The 19410-nt window shown below is 57.5% G+C and overlaps 1 protein-coding gene across 3 annotated transcripts in view; it reads left to right on the forward strand.

Moving 5' to 3' along the window:
* The window catches only part of GNG12 (G protein subunit gamma 12), a 121042-nt gene extending 101695 nt beyond the window's left edge, over positions 1 to 19347 (forward strand). For 2 of the 3 annotated variants that reach the window (XM_051999462.1, XM_051999463.1), the window contains exons 3-4: positions 13392 to 13508; positions 14387 to 19347. In XM_051999462.1, coding sequence (XP_051855422.1) covers positions 13416 to 13508; positions 14387 to 14512 — 219 coding nt within the window. In that variant the 5' untranslated portion in view covers positions 13392 to 13415 and the 3' untranslated portion in view covers positions 14513 to 19347. Of the gene's footprint in view, positions 1 to 12748; positions 12855 to 13391; positions 13509 to 14386 lie in introns of those variants that run through there. The other variant, XM_051999461.1, reaches the window with a different exon arrangement.
* The last annotated feature ends 63 nt before the right edge of the window (positions 19348 to 19410 follow it).

Raw genomic sequence — 19410 nt, forward strand, 5'->3', positions numbered from 1 at the left:
CTGAAACAGTGGGAGGTGGGATGGAGCGGGAGGCTCGAAGGGAAAAGCTAAGGCTCCGAACAGTCAGTGGTCATGGGAGAGGGGTCATTTGGGAAGAAGTCAGGCGTGGATTGCCGTGAAGCAGCGAGTGCCCAGCTGAGATTGCGTAAGAGACCGCGTAAGGGACCCGGATCTCTCCCGCTCGCTTCGGAATTCTCCCCACGGCACTGGGGGCCACAAGAAGCGGCGGGCAGGAGGATGGCACAGCCAGGGCCGCCCTCAGTGGCTTCTGCTCTCCCATAAAGCCGGCCGGGGAGAGAAGGCCGCCTGGGGGCCCGAGCCTGGGCAGAAAGTCTCCGTGGGGCCCCACGCGCTGCTGCTTCCTTCACCGCCCAGTTTTCAAAATGAAAATAATTGGGAAAGAATCCACTTGTTGGACAGGCGTCCCCAGCACTCGCAGCCCAGAGGCCGCTCTCGGTAGTGGAGGCCGGGGCCAGGCCGGAGGAAGGTGGAGGCGCCGGGGAGGCCCCTAACGGAGGGCGGTCCCCCAGCAGAGGCCTCCCCGGGACAGGCCGTGGGCCAGCTCTCCTGGGACCAGAGGAAGGGTAGGGGCCGGAATTAGGAGTCACAGCTTGCTGCTGGGGAAGCTCTCCAGAGGGGCCGCTATCTCCGCGGGGAATGGGCTGCCCCATTCTTCAAGCCGGGGCTGGAGGGTCATTTATTGGGAGGACTGGTTGGCCCGCGGGGTCTGGTTCTGGGGGTGGGGGCGATGCCTCCTGTTTTCCCAGCTCCCCACCTCGCGATGCCTTTCCCCCATTTCCAGTCCCATTTTTCCTTGTGCGGTCTTAGGACTTCTGGCTTCTAGGAAACTGAGGCGGTATCGGGTCAGCCCCTCATTTGCCAAGAGAGGAAACTGAGACTTGGGACATCAGCAAGCACCTGCTATGTGGCGGCTCAATGCAAAGAAAGGCGAAAGGTGGAAAAGAGAGAGAAGGAAGGAAGGAAGGAAAGAGAGAAGGAAGGGAAGAAGGGAGGGAGGGAAGGAAGGAAGCAAGGAAAGAGAGAGGGAGGGAAGGAAGGAAGGAAAGAGAGAAGGAAGGGAAGAGGGGAGGGAGGGAAGGAAGGAAGCAAGGAAAGAGAGAGGGAAGGAAGGAAGGAAGGAAAGAGAGAAGGAAGGGAAGAAGGGAGGGAGGGAAGGAAGGAAGCAAGGAAAGAGAGAGGGAAGGAAGGAAGGAAGGAAAGAGAGAGGGAGGGAAGGAAGGAAGGAAAGAGAGAAGGAAGGAAGGGAAGAAGGGAGGGAGGGAAGGAAGGAAGGAAGGAAGGAAAGAGAGAAGGAAGGGAAGAGGGGAGGGAGGGAAGGAAGGAAGCAAGGAAAGAGAGAGGGAAGGAAGGAAGCAAGGAAAGAGAGAAGGAAGGAAGGGAGGGAAGAGAAGGGAGGAAGGAAAGAGAGAGGGAAGGGAAGAAGGGAGGGAAGGAAGGAAGGAAAAGTGAAAGGGAGGGGGAAAGGAAGGAAAGAGAAAAGGAGGGAAGGAAGCAAAGAGACAAGAAAGGAAGGAAGGGAGGGAGAGAAGGAAGAAGGAAGGGGGAAAGAAAGGAGGAAGAAAGGAAGGAAAAAGAAAAGAAAGGAAGGAAGGAAAGAAAAAGACAAGGAAGAAGAGCTTTCTTACACATAGGTTAAATTGCAAGAAAAAAGAAATCCTATCTCTGTCCTCAAGGAGGACAATCCACAGGAAAATAGTTATCTAAAAATTGATAGAATGGGGTGGGGGGGAGACCTGAAGTTTTGAAGTCCAAAAATCAGGACCAAGTCCGGGAGGGGAATGAAGAGAGTCTGCTCTGCTCCGTGACCTTCCACAGAATATGGGCTCCAGGAGAGACTCCCCCATGAGGCAAGGGGACAGTGAGCCTTCTGGAGGACTTTTCCAGGGAATCAGGCTGGCAAGCGTAGATTGACCCAGGGGGACCAAGCTAGTGAGTGTAGACGGTTCTGGGGGGATGGACCGGCCCAGAGCAGCGAGGGCAATCTCGGAATTGTGGGAACAGCTCCACTCAGAGAGCCCACAAGAAGCGGCGGGCAGGAGGATGGCACAGCCAGGGCCGCCCTCAGTGGCTTCTGCTCTCCCATAAAGCCGGCCGGGGAGAGAAGGCCGCCTGGGGGCCCGAGCCTGGGCAGAAAGTCTCCGTGGGGCCCCACGCGCTGCTGCTTCCTTCACCGCCCAGTTTTCAAAATGAAAATAATTGGGAAAGAATCCACTTGTTGGACAGGCGTCCCCAGCACTCGCAGCCCAGAGGCCGCTCTCGGTAGTGGAGGCCGGGGCCAGGCCGGAGGAAGGTGGAGGCGCCGGGGAGGCCCCTAACGGAGGGCGGTCCCCCAGCAGAGGCCTCCCCGGGACAGGCCGTGGGCCAGCTCTCCTGGGACCAGAGGAAGGGTAGGGGCCGGAATTAGGAGTCACAGCTTGCTGCTGGGGAAGCTCTCCAGAGGGGCCGCTATCTCCGCGGGGAATGGGCTGCCCCATTCTTCAAGCCGGGGCTGGAGGGTCATTTATTGGGAGGACTGGTTGGCCCGCGGGGTCTGGTTCTGGGGGTGGGGGCGATGCCTCCTGTTTTCCCAGCTCCCCACCTCGCGATGCCTTTCCCCCATTTCCAGTCCCATTTTTCCTTGTGCGGTCTTAGGACTTCTGGCTTCTAGGAAACTGAGGCGGTATCGGGTCAGCCCCTCATTTGCCAAGAGAGGAAACTGAGACTTGGGACATCAGCAAGCACCTGCTATGTGGCGGCTCAATGCAAAGAAAGGCGAAAGGTGGAAAAGAGAGAGACTGTGCAAAGAGAGATGAGACGGACCAAGCTACACTCAGGAGAAACTGGAGATAATCCCGGGGATGTTAGCTGGGACCCAAGGAAGCTGGCTGGAGAATGAGCAAGGAGGGACAGCCGCTGACTCCCGCCCAGGGTCCTGCCCCTGCCCCCCATGAAGAGCGGCTCTCGGTCTCCAAAAGCCCTGGGCGGGCTGAGCCTCTTTCCTGGAGGGGCCCCGCTGCTCCGGACCCCAGCAGGTTCCTGTGGCTGCTTTTGCTGGCAGCTCCCTCCCCTCCCCCCGCATGGAACCTCGCCTCCCCAGCCTCAGTTTCCTCGTCCGTGACACTGCAGATTTCCCGGGAGGGCCAAACCCGCTCAGCTCCGCGCAGCTCTGCCGACCCCGCCTCCCTTCCGGGACTATGGCCCATAATGGCTGACGGTCACTGCCTCCCCTGCACCCGCGGGAGCGCGAACAGCGGAGGATGTGCTGGGACGGCCTGGGGGACAGCCAGGAGCCGCGGGGCCGCACGGGAGCGGGCAGGCTTTGCACAGGGTGCTCTGGGCCGCCCTTTGCATGATGTCCTTGCGCTGTGTGTGTGACCTGCCCTCCGGGAGCTTATGCTCAGTGGCAGGAGCCGCGGGGCCGCACGGGAGCGGGCAGGCTTTGCACTGGGTGCTCTGGGCCGCCCTTTGCACGATGTCAGTGCTCGGTGTGTGTGACCTGCCCTCCGGGAGCTTACGCTCAGTGGCAGGGGCCGCGGGGCCGCATGGGAGCGGGCAGGCTTTGCACTGGGTGCTCGGTGTGTGTGACCTGCCCTCCGGGAGCTTACGCTCAGTGGCAGGAGCCGCGGGGCCGCACGGGAGCGGGCAAGCCTCTGCATGTTGTTGGCGCTCTGCGACAGCCATTAGCAGTGATCCTCAGCGCCCTGAGGCTGCCTGCAGCGGGTGCTCCGCAGCTGTTAGATAAGCCCCAGCTGCCATCCCTGGGTTCTCCTGATACTGCTCAGCCTCCAAGCCCCGCCTCCTGGGCACGGCTCAGCCTCCAAGCCCCGCCTCCTGGTCGCTGCTCAGCCTCCAAGCCCCGCCTCCTGCTTACTGCTCAGCCTCCAAGCCCCGCCTCCTGGGCACTGCTCAGCCTCCAAGCCCCGCCTCCTGGGCACTGCTCAGCCTCCAAGCCCCGCCTCCTGGGCACTGCTCAGCCTCCAAGCCCCGCCTCCTTTGCTTACTGCTCAGCTCCAAGCCCCTCCTCCTGCTTACTGCTCAGCCTCCAAGCCCCGCCTCCTGCTTACTGCTCAGCCTCCAAGCCTCGCCTCCTGGGCACCGCTCAGCCTCCAAGCCCCGCCTCCTGGGCACTGCTCAGCCTCCAAGCCCCGCCTCCTGGGTACGGCTCAGCCTCCAAGCCCCACCTTCTGATTACTGCTCAGCCTCCAAGCCCCGCCTCCTGGTCGCTGCTCAGCCTCCAAGCCCCGCCTCCGCCGAGGAGCCCCTCCCACCCCTCAGTGCCTCCTGTTTCCCGGCAGCCACCCCCGCTCCTGGGCTGAGCAGGACCCTCAGTCTGCCCGGGGCAGGCGTGGAGGGAGCCCCCTGCCCAGTGATGGGAAGTGCTAGAGGAGGCAACCGAGGCCCTTTAAGGACTTTCTCTTTAATGCCCTCAGCTAAAAGCCCGCTAAAGGGCCGATCTGGGGGTGGGGGGTGGCTCCCGGGCCGAGGGCCACAATGGCGGGAAGATAAGAGAAGATAAGAGTAGATAAAGAGCTTTCGGCTCTCCCCACCTCCCCTCCCTGCCAGGCCAGCGCCCGGTGTCCACAATTTTACTAATGAGGGCGTTAAGGCTAATGATTAATTTATAGTTATTTTCTTAATAATTAACCCAGTGTTCGTGTGTTATTTGATCATGGTGCTTAATAAGAAATCATAATAAGGGAGGCAAAGTGACTGCCCAGGGGCTGGAAGGAAACCCCTGAGGCAGGATTCGAACTCTGCTCTTCCAGGCTGTCTGTCCTGATCCTGGACCACCTCTGGGACTTTGTTTCCTCATGTGCAACACTGGGGGGGTCAAACTCAATGAGCGCCACCTGTTTCAGGAGCCTGAGCAAGTCATCTAGTCAAGCAGTGAGCATTTATTAAGCACCTACTGTGTGCCAGGCACTGTGCTAAGTGTCAGAGATATATAGGGACCTTACTCACAGTGGAATGGGTAGATTGATGCAGAAGGGCTGTGGACAAGCATCGTGCATTAACACTGTCCATAAGCACTGTGCCCAAATACAATGCACAAGCACTTTGCACAAGCATCATCCATGAGCACTGTGCACAAGCATGATGCACAAGCACCTTGCACAAGCATCCAGCATTATCATTGTCATAAGTACCGGGCACAAGCAGCAGGCAAAGCACCTTGCACGAGCATGGTGATTATTACTGCCCATAAGCACCGTGCACAAACACCATGCACGAGCACCGGGCAGAGCACTGTGCACAGGCACCTTGCACAGACATTGTGCATTATCGCTGTCCATAAGCACTTTGCACGAGCATGGTGATTATTACTGCCCTTAAGCACTGCTGGATCCCAGGTTCGGGGTAGAAGCCCAGCAGCAGCGCTGCTGGATCCCGGGGGACGCACAATGTGATGACTTTGGGGGCATTTTTTCGCTCTCCAGAATGGCTGGATGTGTTCACAACGCCACCCAGGGTGCCTCAGTGTCCCAGTTTTCCCGCATCCCCCCCAACACTCTGGCCAGCCTGGCGGTGTCTCAGAGGTGCCTTGATGTGCACTTCTCTGATCAGTGACGCAGATGTTCCCGTAGGACTAGAAACGTCCGCCTCCGCCATCCCCTGCCTGAGCCTTGCCTCCTTATCTCTAAATGGGGGACACGGCTTCCTGGGTCAGGGCGTTTGTGAGACCCCAATGAGGCAGGGGGTCCGTGACCCTTGAAAAGCCGAGTTCTCATCGTGGCGGATAATGACCCCAGTAATGATGCGGCCCTGGGGCCTTCAGTGGCCTCCTCTGGACGGTTATCCCCACTTTGCAGATGAGAACGGGAGCTCAGAGCGGCTGTGAGTGAGTGGGTGGGCCCCTGCAGCACCGGTACCTGCCAGTTTGGGGTCAGATTGGGCCCTGCTGTCTTCCCGGGCCCACGGTTCCCCCGGGGCCACCCCGCACGATGGAGCCCCCAGGCCAGACCCCGGGGGCTGCGGCACAGGCAGGGGTTTGCCCCCACCCCCAGGGGGTCCCACAGAAAAGGCCACAAAGGGGCTCATCCCGGCCCGAGTCTTCCTCCCCAGCCCCCCAGAAGCGACATCCCTGCGGCCCGAGTCTTTGTTCAGGTGAGGAAGCTCAGGTGGAGCCTGGGAAGCAAAGAAGGGGGAGAGCTCTCCCCGGGGTCCCCGGGGGCCGGGCCTGGGGCTGGGCTAAGGCTGGTCCCAGGACGAAGGTCCTGGGAGGGGCAGGCCAGAAGGGCTTCCCGGATGGGGGGGCTTCAGCCAGGACTCGAGGAGGAGCCGAGGGGTGAGAGCCAGTGGGGGGACAGCCAGGGAGAATGCCAGGGCACGGGGAGACCGGCGTGCCCGGGGGCGAGGAACGTGGCGGCAAGGGGGCTGCCCCCCCAGAGCATGGCCAGGGGGGCAGCGATGGAGCCCGGGGGAGGACGGGTGGTGGAGCAGCTCCCAAAGTGCCCGACTCCCAGCCAGTGTCTACACCCGGCTCCAGCTCTGGGCGTCTCCCGGAGTTCAAAGGAGGAGACATCAAAGGGCTGATGGGAGAGCTGGGGAGCGGGCCTTGCAGCTGGGGAGACGGCCCTGAGCCGCGGGGCCTCCTGGGGTTCAGGGACACCGGGGAAAGCCTGGCCAGGCCCGGGGCCGCTCTGGACCGTGGCCAGGAGGATGGGCCAGAGCTGCCCCCCACGGAGTCCTTGGGCCCGGGAGCCGTTGGAAAGTTCAGGTGGGGGCGCAGCCGGGGGAGGCCCTTAGGACGTGGATCTCCACCTCGGCGGCCAGGCCGGGTCAGGGGAGGGGGGGCTGTGGGGGCTCCTCCGCCAGACCCAGGGAAACTAGGACCCTCCGTGTGCAGCCCAGCCCCGCCCAGGGCCCAGCCCGGGGCCGGAGAGAGGGAGCCCAGGGCCAGCGGCAGGGGAAGGGGCGGCGTCTGCCAGGGCCCTGCCCGGGGCTGGAGAGAGGGAGCCCAGGGCCGGAGAGAGGGAGCCCAGGGCCAGCGGCAGGGGGAAGGGGCGGCGTCTGCCAGGGGAAGAGAGAGGCAGGGCGGCCCCACAGAGGGAGCACCCCTCCCCGGGCCTTGGGCCTTCTGGGGACCAGTCGGGGGAACCGGAGCCCCCTGCCCATGGTGCTCCCTCCATGGGACACACTGTCTCTCTCAGTCTCTGCCAGTCTTTATCTCTTTTCTCTATTATCTCTACCTCTCTGTGTCTCTTTAGATAGACAACTAGGTAATAGATGCAGGACCATGTACAGATTCAAAGCTAGAAGAGACGCAGAGATGATCTAATCCAACTTCCCGCTCCCCACGTTCTCATTTTACAAATGAGGAAATCGAGGCCCCGGCTCTGGTCAGCACCGAGCCAGGACTTCCGAAAGTGGGAGCGATGCTCCATCAGGGCCCCCCCACGGCTCTCCCTTCCCCCGTCCCCCTCCCCGAGGGCTCGGCCCCCCATCCGGGCCGGAGCCTCAGTTTGGGCCCGGGCCCCGGTCCTGGGCCAGAAGGTCGGGGGCGGCTCCCTTCCCCCCGTCCCCTGCGGCCCGCTCCCAACACGCCGGTTTCGTAGCCGATGCGGCTCAGTAGAAAACGGGGGTCACCGACGCGGGCGCCCGAGGTCGCCTTCCCAGCCTTGTTCTGAGCCGCGGGCCGGCCTCGAGCCCGGGGACGCTCTGGCCCCCTCCCGTTTTTCTGTCGCCTCTGGCCTTGGAACTGTTCCCGTCCCTGGCTGGCCGAGCGGACACAAAGCTGCTCCGGACCCAGAAGTCTCGGGTTCGGAGCTTCTCCTTTGGAAGTCTTCGAGCACTCAGGGCCACGGCCCCACTCAGGGCTGGCTTTAGAGCCGCCTCAGGCCTAAGCAACCCCAGGCAGTGTGGGGCTGCCGGCCCCTGCTCCAGCACCCCGGGCCCCCAGATCCCCTCCTTGGCACCCACCGCCCAGGATAAAGGAGCCGGCGGCCGCCCGGGACGGGGTCAGGCCTGTGGACTCTGATTCTCGCCCCGAGCTTGGGGCTAAAAGATTGCTGTTTGCAGAGAGTCCCCCAAGCTCTCCCCCCAGCATCACAGGTTCCCGCAGGGAGAGCCTCAGAGGACAGAGTCCTGCTCCCCCATTTAACATTCGGGGAAACTGAGGCCCTGCAAGGCGCAGACGGAGTCAGCGGGGTTGTCGGGGACACAAGTGCACTAAGAGTAGCCGGCGGGCCGCCCCGCACCCACGCCTGGGCAGATAGAGCGCCCTCGGAGGGCCGCGACGTCCTTACCATCCTTGGATTCGGGCCGGGGGTCCCGTGGGGGGAGAGCCCCCAGACCGGCCCCGAGTGCGGATCCCGACAGGGGGTTCCGCTCCTTGCTTCCGTTCTCGTTTTTCTCCCTTTGGGTCTGATTCTTCTCGTGCAATCGGCTCAAAGAACTGCACCCCTTTGACATATATGGTATGACTTGCCACATGGGGGGGGGTGGGAGAGAACATTCGGAAACTAGGCTTGGGTTTTGAAAATAAGCTTTATTTAACAAAATAATAATTACCTCTTTGGAGCGCCCCGCAGCCCAGGGAGGTGGGAGGAGGTCAAACCCGCCTAGGGAGGAGCCGCTGCTCCCTGGCCCCAGCCCCGGGGGCGGGTGGGACCCTGGCGGGTGGCTCGGCCACTTTGTTTGCCACCACATGAAAGGCTATAAATAGCTTGGGTGGAACTGGAAGAGCCCAAAGTACAAATTGGGGCTGGACGGAAGCTCCCTGAGGGCAGGGACTGATTGTGTGAGTCCTAGATTTAGAGATCTCCTCCCCCCTCCTTCCTTTTACAAGAGACTCTATGAGAGAGCACTAGAATCAATAACTAAGCACTCATTAAGCGCCTACTGTGTACCAGATCCCAGCCGCAGAGCTGGAAGACACCTCCGGAGCCGTGCGGTCCACCCGGGCCCCACAGGTGGTCAGCTGCAAGCTGGATTCAAACTCCACGTCTCCCAGCACCTTGCATCCAGCAGGTGCTTATAAAGGCTGTGGAATGCCATCGAATCACGCCCTCCCCGGTCATTAACCCCAAACAGAACCCAAGGGGGGAATGAAGAAATCCTTCAGAGTGCAGAGGGGGAGGCCCCGAGTTCGAATGCTCCAGCTCTGGGCCGATCACTCTGCTTGCAACACCCCGGCAGCTCTCAGGGACTGCACCAGGACGGGTGCTGCCTCACGGCGAGCGTCCTCCTGTGACAAAGCCTCGTTCTGGTTTGTTTTTAGAGGTTTCCAAGGCCCCCGGCCCCCAGCCTCCTCCAAAGAGGAGAGAAGGAGGCCGTGAGAGGGCAGGGTGGGTGGTTCAGGAGGCTGCCGGGGCCACATGGAGAGCTCCGAGCCGGGAGAATGTTCCAGCCTGTTCTGTCCACACGGGCAGCTTTCAGAGAGCCCGGAGGAGGTGCTGAGCCAGCTAACCATGGGCAGAGAGGGCCAGCGGGCGGCAGCTGCAGAGGAAAGCCGGGGACCCCTGCCGGCTGCCGCTGCTCCTCCTCAGGCTCCCGGCACATCCGGCGGGTACCCGGGCCCCCTAAGGAGCTCATGGGTCAGAGGGGGCCTTCAGAAGGCCGACAGAGCCAGCCTGCCCCCGTGGCCCTTCGGAGGAGAAGGCAAAGCAGTGGAGCAGTCCTGAGCATGTATTGTGTGCCTATTGTGTGCACTATGTATCGTGAGCACATGTATTGTGTGCACACCTATTGTGTGCCGGACCCTGGGACTTGGAGAGCTATTCAGCCCAAACCCTCTTTTGGGCCTTGGAGTCAGCTCCCTGGCTTCTCAGGTTCGAGTCCTGCTTCTGATGCTAAGGAGCCATGGGCACTTCATTTCACCCCAGTAGCATGCTGGGACCCCAGACCCTGAGCCAGTCCCCCTACCCGCCTGCCCCCAAGTCCTGCTTGCCGGGCAGGATTCCTGGCAGACGGTGCTGGAGACAGGAGGTGCTCCTCTCGGCCACGGCCGACCCGCTAAACCCTGGGGCCTCCTGGCCCTCCGCCGTCCCCTTCCTTTGGGTCCCCCCAAATTCTGCTGCCCTCCCTCGGTTCCTCACTGCCTCTCTGTCCCAGGTCAGGCCCCTTCCTCCAGATTTGTTTGCCTGTTGTCTCCCCCGTTAGATGCTCCTTGAGGGCATCTGTTTTTACATCGGTTTGTGTCTCCTGCACTTAGGGGCAGCGCCGGAGTTAGAGCCCAGGCCTGAATCAGGGAGACCTAATTCAAATCCAGCCTCAGACCCCGACCAGCTCGGGGCGCTAGGGGCAGAGGGTTAGAATCTCCCTGGAGGACCTCAGTCCGGTGCCTGCTTTTTACAAATGAGGAAATCGAGGCCCAGAAGGGGACTCGGGGCCCAGGGCCGGCGCTGTCCGACAGAGGCAGAGCAGGGGGTCCGAGCTGCAGCTTGTTGTCCTAGTGACCCCTGGGGGTCGGCTTCCTCATCTGGAAACCAGGCGACCCCCAAGGTCCCAGGACCTCCAAACTTAGGGCCCCCCGAACCACGGTCTGGCTCCCCACGAGCACCTTCTCTTTTCATTACAGGTAAAAATTGTTTAACATTCAGTTTTTAAAATTTAAAATTTTCACTTCCCAGTTCTCTCTCTCCCCCCCCCCTTCCCCTCCTCTCCCCTCCCCGGTGACAGTAAACAGTTTCATACAGATTGTAAACAAGCAGTCATGAGAATATCACCATGTTAGTGTTGTGAAAACACAGAAAAACACAGCCCTGATAGCGCCCTTCTAGCCTGCGTTCTGGCTCCAGCCCACGGTGTATAGGTTCTGGCCACATTTGGGCTCCGGCCCGCGGTGTTCGGGCTCTGGCCATGTTTGGGTTCCAGCCTATGGTGTTCAGGCTCCGGCCCACGGTGTTCGGGCTCTGGCCACATTTGGACTCTGGCTTGCGGTGTTTAGATTCCGGCCACATTCGGGCTCCGGCCACATTCGGGCTCCGGCCCATGGTGTTCAGGTTCTGGCCACATTTGGGCTCCGGCCACATTTGGGCTCTGGCCCGCAGTGTTCGGGCTCCAGCCACATTTGGGCTCCGGCCCACGGTGTTCGGGGTCCGGCCACATTTGGACTCTGGCTTGCGGTGTTTAGATTCCAGCCACATTCGGGCTCCGGCCACATTCGGGCTCCGGCCACATTCGGGCTCCGGCCCACGGTGTTCGGGGTCCGGCCACATTTGGACTCTGGCTTGCGGTGTTTAGATTCCAGCCACATTCGGGCTCCGGCCACATTCGGGCTCCGGCCACATTCGGGCTCCGGCCCACGGTGTTCGGGGTCCGGCCACATTTGGACTCTGGCTTGCGGTGTTTAGATTCCGGCCACATTCGGGCTCCAGCCACATTCGGGCTCCGGCCCGCAGTGTTCGGGCTCCAGCCACATTCGGGCTCCGGCCGCTCTTTCTCAGAGACTTGGGAGTTGGGAGCCATGAAATTGGCTGCGCTCAGGGTGGTGATCAGAGTGGCCGGGTCTTTCTCGGGCCATCGTCACACGGTAGTGCCATCACTGGGCACGGCGTTCTGGGCTCTGCTCGCTTTGTGTCCGTTATGTGAACCTTTCTAGGCTTTCCTGCAACCTTCCCGCTCTTCATTCTCATGATACAATGACATTCCATCACAATCAGGAAGCGCGATGTGTCCGTCCCCATGGACGGCGTCTCCGGTCTGTGCGATTTCCAGTTATTTGCTTCCACAAAAAGAGCTGCTGGAAATATTTGGGAACATAAAGGTCCCAGACAGAAAGGAAGGAAAGAAGGAGGGAGGAAAGGAAAGAAGGAAGGGGAAAAGGGAGGGAGGGAGGAACAAACAAACAAAGGAGGGAAGAAGGGAAGGGAAAGAAGAGAGGGAGACAGGAAGGCAGAAAAGAAGGAAGAGAGGGAGGAAGGAAGGAAGGGAGGGGGAAGGAAGGAGGGAAACAAGGAAGGAATGAACAAACAAACAAAGCAGGGAAGAAGGGAAAGGAAGGAAGGGAAGGAGAGAGGAAAGAGGAAGGAAGGGAAGAAGAAAGGAAGGAGGGAAGCAAGGAAGAAACAAAGGGAGGAAGGAAAAAAGAAAGGGAGGGAGAGAGGGAGGAAGGAAGGAAGAAAACTTACTAAGTACTTAGCTAAAGAGTATATTAACTATATGTGTGTGTGTGTGTGTGTGTGTGTGTGTGTGTGTATGTATGTATATCCCTCTCCCCCCCCCCCCAGTCCTCAGGGGGCTTAAATTCTCATGGGGAGGGAAGCCTCTCTCTGTGTGCCAGACCTCTCCCGGGGCTAGAACATGCGCCCTTGAGGGCAGGAGCCGTTTCCACCTTTCTCCTGAGCTCCAGCACTTGATGGGAGACATACAAGTGCCGGTGGCAGGACCTGTTCCTGCTTCGGGCCTGGGCTGGGAACCTTCTTCCTGCCCGGGGCCTTGGGTATTTGTGACACCACCTGCAGGCCCCGGAAAGCCGGCTTGCACAGCCCAAGCCCGAGCCGCGGGAGCTTCGGTCCTCGTGGCCTCGGCCGGCGACCTCTCGGGGCGTCCCCAGCGCTGCTCTAGCCTCCTCGCTGGGACGCCCCCTTTTCTCCCCTCCCCGCCCCGCCTGGCTGGCTCCTGCCTGGCCCAGGCTCCAGGGAGCCACACCTAAGGGCTCCCCGCTTCCCCGAGCCAGCTCGGCGGCCTTGGCCAATCCCCGGACGCTGCAGATGGGGAGCCAGAGGGTGGGAGGTCAAGGTCCAGACCGTTTCCTGTGCTTCTGAGCGGGAACGTGGCCTCCCCAGAGCAGGGGGCGGGAGCTGCCGGCCCCGGCTTTGGGACCCTCTGTGTCCCCACTGGGAGGTCTGGTCCCCCCAGGACTCGTCCGGCGCTGAATACATGGTTTTTGAATGAAATCCAACAGATGGCACGTGGGTAAAGGGACGATAACTGGCGGTTAAGGTTTCTAAAGGCCTTTGTGGGCTTCACCTCGTCCGAGGCTCCCGGCAGCCCCGGGAGAGCCTCAGCTTCGCCTGAGTACATCTGGGGTGACTGGGGGTCAGTCCGGGCTGAACCCTTGGAAATCTGCCGGCCACGGGCTCTCCATCAGTAGAGGTGGTTCTTTGGCGCCTAGACTTAGAGCCGAAAGTAATCCTAAAAGACCAACCCCCATTTTACAGATGGGGGAACTGAGGCCCGGGGAATGTACAATGACCTAGCCAGGGTCACTGAGCTGCTTAGTTAGTGCAGGAAGCTTCCTGCCCGGGTTCTCCAGGTCCCAGTCCAAATGCAAACACCCAGAAGCCTTGGTTTGCGGGGAAGCTAGCTTGAGCCACTGATTTCCATTCACAAAGCACTTAGTAGGCGCCTGCTGGGTGCCGGGGCGGAGAGACGCCGCCGTCTCTGGATTCTGCAGAACTGTAGCGAGCGCGCCATTTTAAAGCCCTGTGGCCCCTGTCTCCCTTCAGATCCCGTCCGGAACCTCCCCGAAGATGTCCAGCAAGACCACCAACACCAACAGCGTGGCCCAGGCCCGGCGAACCGTCCAGCAGCTGAGGTTGGAGGCGTCCATAGAGAGGATCAAGGTAAGGCTGCTCCGGGGGGCTCTGGGGGCCGCGGGGGTGCAGGCTCCTGGAAGAAGCCCCAGCAGCAGTCTGGGGGCTGTGTGGTCTCATCTCAGGAATGCCATTTTGGGGGCTCCCCAGAAAGGCTGGAACGCGGGGGTCACTGCTCCCCCCCAGAAGCAATGGGGGAACATTGAGGGTTAAAAGCTCCCGGCTGTTCCAGTATCGTTCCCGGGTAACTTTGGCGATTTCACCACCCTGAGACTCAGTTTCCTCATCCGTCCACTGAGAGGCTCTGTCAGGTGTGGATTTGGGGCTCAGAACCCTGACTTTGCTGCCCCACGGCCCCAAGCCTCAGTTTCTCCATCTTGAGCGAGGTGACCCGAGATTCCCTCCCGTTGAGAATCTGCGACGTAGGACTTTCCCGCCAGAGGCGCGGGGCTCCCCCGTGTGATTCGGGCACAAAGCTGCTCGCTTTATTCCCCTGCACTCTCAGGGGCTGGGCCAGAGTCTGGGGTCCCGCGGTCCCCGGGGGGGACGAGCCCCAGGAGCAGTCGCCTATCCGGACACGTCATCCTTGGGAGGCCGGGGAGGCGCGAGCCTGGGAGCCAGAGACCCAGGTCAGGACGCCCGTTCCCAGTGGGATCCGGGGCGCCCTCGGGGGACGGGCCTGGCTCAGGCGGTGCCGATTCTGTACTGTAAGGCCTTGGGGTAACTTGGCCCTGGCCCAAACCTCCTTTTTTTGAACTCCGTCCCACATACCTGCCGCATTGTCTTTTATCCGGTAGCTCCTGCCCCGGATCCAGACGAGTTTTACAAGTTTGGAGGCAGACTGACTTTTTTTTCCTACTATTCTTTCTTTCCTTCTTTCCTCTCCCTTTGGTTGGCGTGTCCTGCAGGTGTCCAAGGCGTCTGCGGACCTCATGTCCTACTGCGAGGAGCATGCCCGGGGGGATCCTTTGCTCATGGGAATCCCGACTTCAGAAAACCCCTTCAAGGATAAAAAAACGTGCATCATCTTATAGGGCGTTGGGGAGCCCCCCGGTGCCGCCCCCCATGATCTAAGCAGCTCCATGAAGAAACGTCCCTTCCGCTCACTTGGTAACCACTGCTAAAAAACGAAAATGCTTTTAACTTGTAAAAACAAACAAACAAACAAACAAAAAATGAGTTTTAAAGCCTTTGTTTTTAAAAGTCTCCCTCTCTTTAGAGCGTACCCTTTACGAAATGGATGGGAATCGGTCCGTTTGTTCTTGGTTTCAGTTGAAATGACTCCAGGTGGTTCTTCTCTTAGGTCGGCTTCGGTTTAAGGGATGCTGGTTGGGCTCAGCTTCTGTGTAAATCCATTGTCCAGTGATCTGCTTTTTGATTTGAGGGAAGACCAAAGTTGCCTCCTCCTCTTTCCAGATCCCCCAGGCCCGCGGGTCTCTAAAACGCTTCCCCTCCAGCACCCGTAATCGGCCCGGTGCCTCTCTGTACAGTCCCCGAGTCTCGCATGTGTTTGGCGTGTATATATGACTTTGTATATATACATTTCAAAGTGCAGATTTTCTAGCCCCCCGCCCCCGAGTTCTGCCTCCAGCCGGCCCCCGCGGCCTCCGCCTACGGCTTCGGGGTGACGGGGACGGCCGCCCCCCAAGAGTCGTTTTCACGATACCAAATTCCGATCACTTTCTCATCGTCGTCACCCTCTTGTTTGCTTCTCTGGCCCTCACGGCCTAAATACAAACGGTGCCAATTTAAGAGAGCGAAAAACAAACCCCTCTTGTAATTCGAGGTGCTACGCTGTGAGGGCCCCCTTTGCTTTTACGGACCCAGCACAGTCAGGATACAGAATCTCAAAATCCCAGAGCCGGATTGTCCAACCCGTGCCTAAACACGTATCCTTTCTGTCCCCCCTCCGGAGACCACGGACACCTCAGAGTTTTGTTTTTAATTCATAAAATAAAATTTATAGGATTACAACAAAGGAAAGCAGTTTTACCGAAATTATCAAAATAGGAAAAAAAAAACCCAAGTTTATGGACCCTCGTTAAAAACCCCGGCCTAATCCAGCCCATTCCCCATCTACACTAAGAAGTGGTCATTGCTCAAAGACCTCCAGAAAGGTCACCTCGCCAGGTGACCCATTGGGATAACCCGAAGGGCTAGGAGATTTTTCCTAACCTCAAATCGAAATTTGCTTCCCCTTGTTGCTCCTAGTTCAACCTTCCAAGGTCAAGCAGAAGGAGGGGAAGTGTATCCATGGCCCACTGACAGAGAAGGGAGGTTGCATAAATATGGTTTTCTCCACAGAAAAGGAAATCAATTACCCTGCTTATTGGGGGAGTCTGCCTCCTTTCCTCTTATAGGTCCATCCATTCTCTCTCCTCCCCCCCCTCCCCTTCCCTAAATCTTACCTGTGTGAGGGTCTCTTCACCCCCTCCCCTTACCTAATCCTAGTTTGTGGATCGGCGAGCAAGAAAGGCCCAAGATGTCAGTGGAACAACAGGTGGAGTTTTCCATTCCTAGCAGCCCACCCTGCCCTGCTCTTCCTGGAGGCAAGACTAAGCAGTGTGAGAGAAGGCAATACCCCCGCCCCCCAAAAAAAAAGAGATACAAAGTAAAGAAATCACTTTTCACTCCCCCTCCCGCTCAGGTCACTGCAGAGCTGAGCAGAGGACGTCCTGAGGACTTTCTGCTGGACTTAAATGGCCCCCTCTGGGCCCAGCCCCTCCAGGCAGGTCAAGAGGGTCCTTATGGACGCAGAACATGCAGTGACCGCGCTAGACGCTGTCCCGTGGCAATTCCACTTCCCTCATCTGTCACACTGGGAGGCTGATGCACCCTGGCCCCTCGCAGGCTCGAGCTGGGGAGCCTCGGAGGCTCTCCAGAAATGCGAGTGATTAGCAAAATTCTTTACGAATCCCAGTGGCCACGAATGCTGCTCCAGACAGTCAGCCAAGGGAATTCTGTCTAATGGGCCCTCAGCAGACGCTCTTGGAGGTAGCAGCCCCTTTGGGGAGTGCTTTGTTCTGTCTGGGAGAAAAACCCTCCACATCTGGATTGATCGTGGCCATCAGACAGATTCTCCTGCCTTCTTGTGGCGACTGTTGTGGAGATTGGGGCTTTGCCCTTCGTGCCTGGGATTCGCCATCAGCCCTCACTACCAGCTTTGAAAAACGCTGCTCAGTTCTATGGTTTGTCCCATCCCCAAGTAAACGGAGGGCCTCCCCTCCCCGTGTCCAAAGCAAAAGGGTCACCCCCCCCCTTCCGAAACACTAATTCGGCTACGTAGATGGGGAAAACCATTCTCCCGGTCCCGACCGCCTCCTCACACTCACCCTCCTTCTTCAGTGATCATATTTTTGTAACAACCATTTCCCAATTTAATCCGTATTTTCCACTCTGATTTTTAACCACTAACCATGTAGAACGCAGCCTGTTGCAAAAAGTGCAGTAGAGCTTGATTCCACGGGGACCCCGCCACTGAGGGGAGTCGCCCCTTACTCCGTAGTATTAAACAGACCCTTTAATCTCTTATTTCTAATACTGTGCTTGCCCCGGCCAGGTCTGGCCCCTCTACCCCGCTCCACCTGCTTCTCCCCTGGCCTGCTGGAGAGCATCCAGGCCTTCAAGCATGGGCTCAGCTGCCCAACCAGCAGCCAAAGCCAAATGACCCCAGATCTAGACCCTGGCTTCTGGACCAAGACAGAAGTAATAATTCAGTGTGGATGGACCTAGAACCAAAAACATTGTTGATGTACCTAGAACCAAAAAGATTATATGAGGAAAGATAATATATATGTCTATGCTAAACAGAAGTACAGAAGTCACTTTTATTTAACCGGCTTGATCCCCCTTGTAAGGTTCAGCCGCTCTTGGAGCAGCTGCTGTGATGATTTGGGGCAGATGTCTGGGTGTATGATTTTTTTTTTTTTCAGCTACCACCGTAATGTTGACAGAGATATACGCCCACAGATGTGTATATATAAACTGTAACCCTCTGGCTTGATTATCACTGCACTTTCTACAGCGTGGGTTCAATGTATGAACTTTGATGGTAGTTTTGCAAATATGCTGTTTTCTCAGTTCATCCCTTTCCCTCCATTATTCCAACACGTCTGTACAGTTTTTATTTAAACCCAAGGTCTCAGTGCCATGACCATGTGCTAAATAGAATTTATTGGTCCCAAAAATCTTTTACAGAAACACCTTTTGAACAGGGGAAATATTTTACGTACCAGATAATCGATGAACAAGTGATACACTGTGTCTGCTTGCTCTTTTTTCCTACGAATCTGGTTTTTAAGTTCCCTGGGCGAATTAAAATCAAAAGTGCCATATTCACCTTTTAGAGAAAAGGTCTGGTGTTTGCTTTCAGCCCAATTGAGACAATTTTTATACTTTTTTCATCTAAACCACCAGAAGAAAAATTTATACCAATATTTTAGTGTATATAAATGTGCATATGTTTTAACAGAATCATAGAGATTTATGGAAATGCAGAGGCATCTTTAAATCTGAGGCAGAGGCTAGAAAAACAAATGGTGGAGGATATGTTCAGCTGTCTTTTCAGTTCTGTTATAGCTAACTTTCTCGATTTTAAATGAAACGAGAAAATGACATTTAGCGATCTGGTTACCCTGAATTTCTTTCTTTCTTTTGAGCTATACCTTCGAAAAGATTCACGGGCATAGGAAGTGAATTCGAACATAAATTAATCCTTCCTTGCTGTCCCCCCTTCTACCAAAAAATGACTATATGACTAAGTGAGTGAGTAATAATTTTCAAAGATCTAATTCGAATAATTAGGAGAAAATCGAATCTAGAAACTTCAGATCGAAATCTTTAATTCTGGCTTATTGGCAGTGGTACGGAAATTAATCAAATCATCCTTTTCTCTGAATCATAAACTGTCTCAGTTGGAAACGATCCCAGAAGTCATCTCGGCCAAGCCGTACTGGAAAAAGTTCTCCGGGATGACATCCCCAATGTGTGGTCACCTAGTCCTTGCTCCAACCGGCAAGCTTCCCAGGCGAACCCTTCCACTTTGGGAGAGTTCTAATCGGTGGGAAGAGTTTCCTGACCTCCAGCCTCCATTGATCTATTTTCTGCCCTCTGGGGCCAAACAGAATAAATCTGATTCTCCCCTCCCCTCCCCAGCTCCTTGAGTCAAGGCTCCAAGGCCTTCATCCAAGGTGTCCCATCTGGGCACGTGCTCTAAAGCACTATTTTCAGAGAGGTTTTCCATGGTTCCAAAGTCGAAGGTAATAGAATAGTGAGCCGGGATTGCCCGCCACCGGGTGACTCACTTCCCGATCTGACCCCACAGTCCCCTGGTCTAAGAAAGGACTGAACCGGGTGACTTCTGGTCGTTCCAACTGGACAGCTCCATGGTCCAACGATCCTCGCTCTCCCGCCGCCATCTTCGTGCTGTGAGCATCGCTGTGCTGATATCTAAATGTCGCTCCCTTCTCATGTCGCCCCGAGCTAACAGCCCCCGAAAGTGTTTCTTCTCCCATTATTTTCTCACAATTGGAAAAACTGACCTTGTTACTTCTGTGGTGATGATGGTGTTTTGTTTCCTCCCGACTTTATGGACTCTGTGACTTGCTTAATGTTCTCTGTATTGTTCATGTAACTCCCCTCCGTGTCCTTTGGGTGTCCCCGAAAATTTGCCTTTGATTTCTAGTCCCTGAGACTCAGCCGTCTCACAGCCTTCTCTGGCTCCTTGTATGTTGTGTCGTATATAACCTTGACACTGTGATCATCGTCTGAAAGACTGTCAAAGATGGAAGCATTTCTCTCCCAGCTCATATGTTCAATAGCACGGAAACCAATCAAACGAATTAAAAACATCATGGCTTTCTATTCTGAATCGGCCTCCGCTTGTCTCATTCTGTTCACCGGCGCTTCGTCAGAGGGGTCCCCGGCCTTCCCC

Source organism: Antechinus flavipes, chromosome 4, assembly GCF_016432865.1.
Source record: "Antechinus flavipes isolate AdamAnt ecotype Samford, QLD, Australia chromosome 4, AdamAnt_v2, whole genome shotgun sequence".
Taxonomy (NCBI): Eukaryota; Metazoa; Chordata; class Mammalia; order Dasyuromorphia; family Dasyuridae; genus Antechinus; species Antechinus flavipes.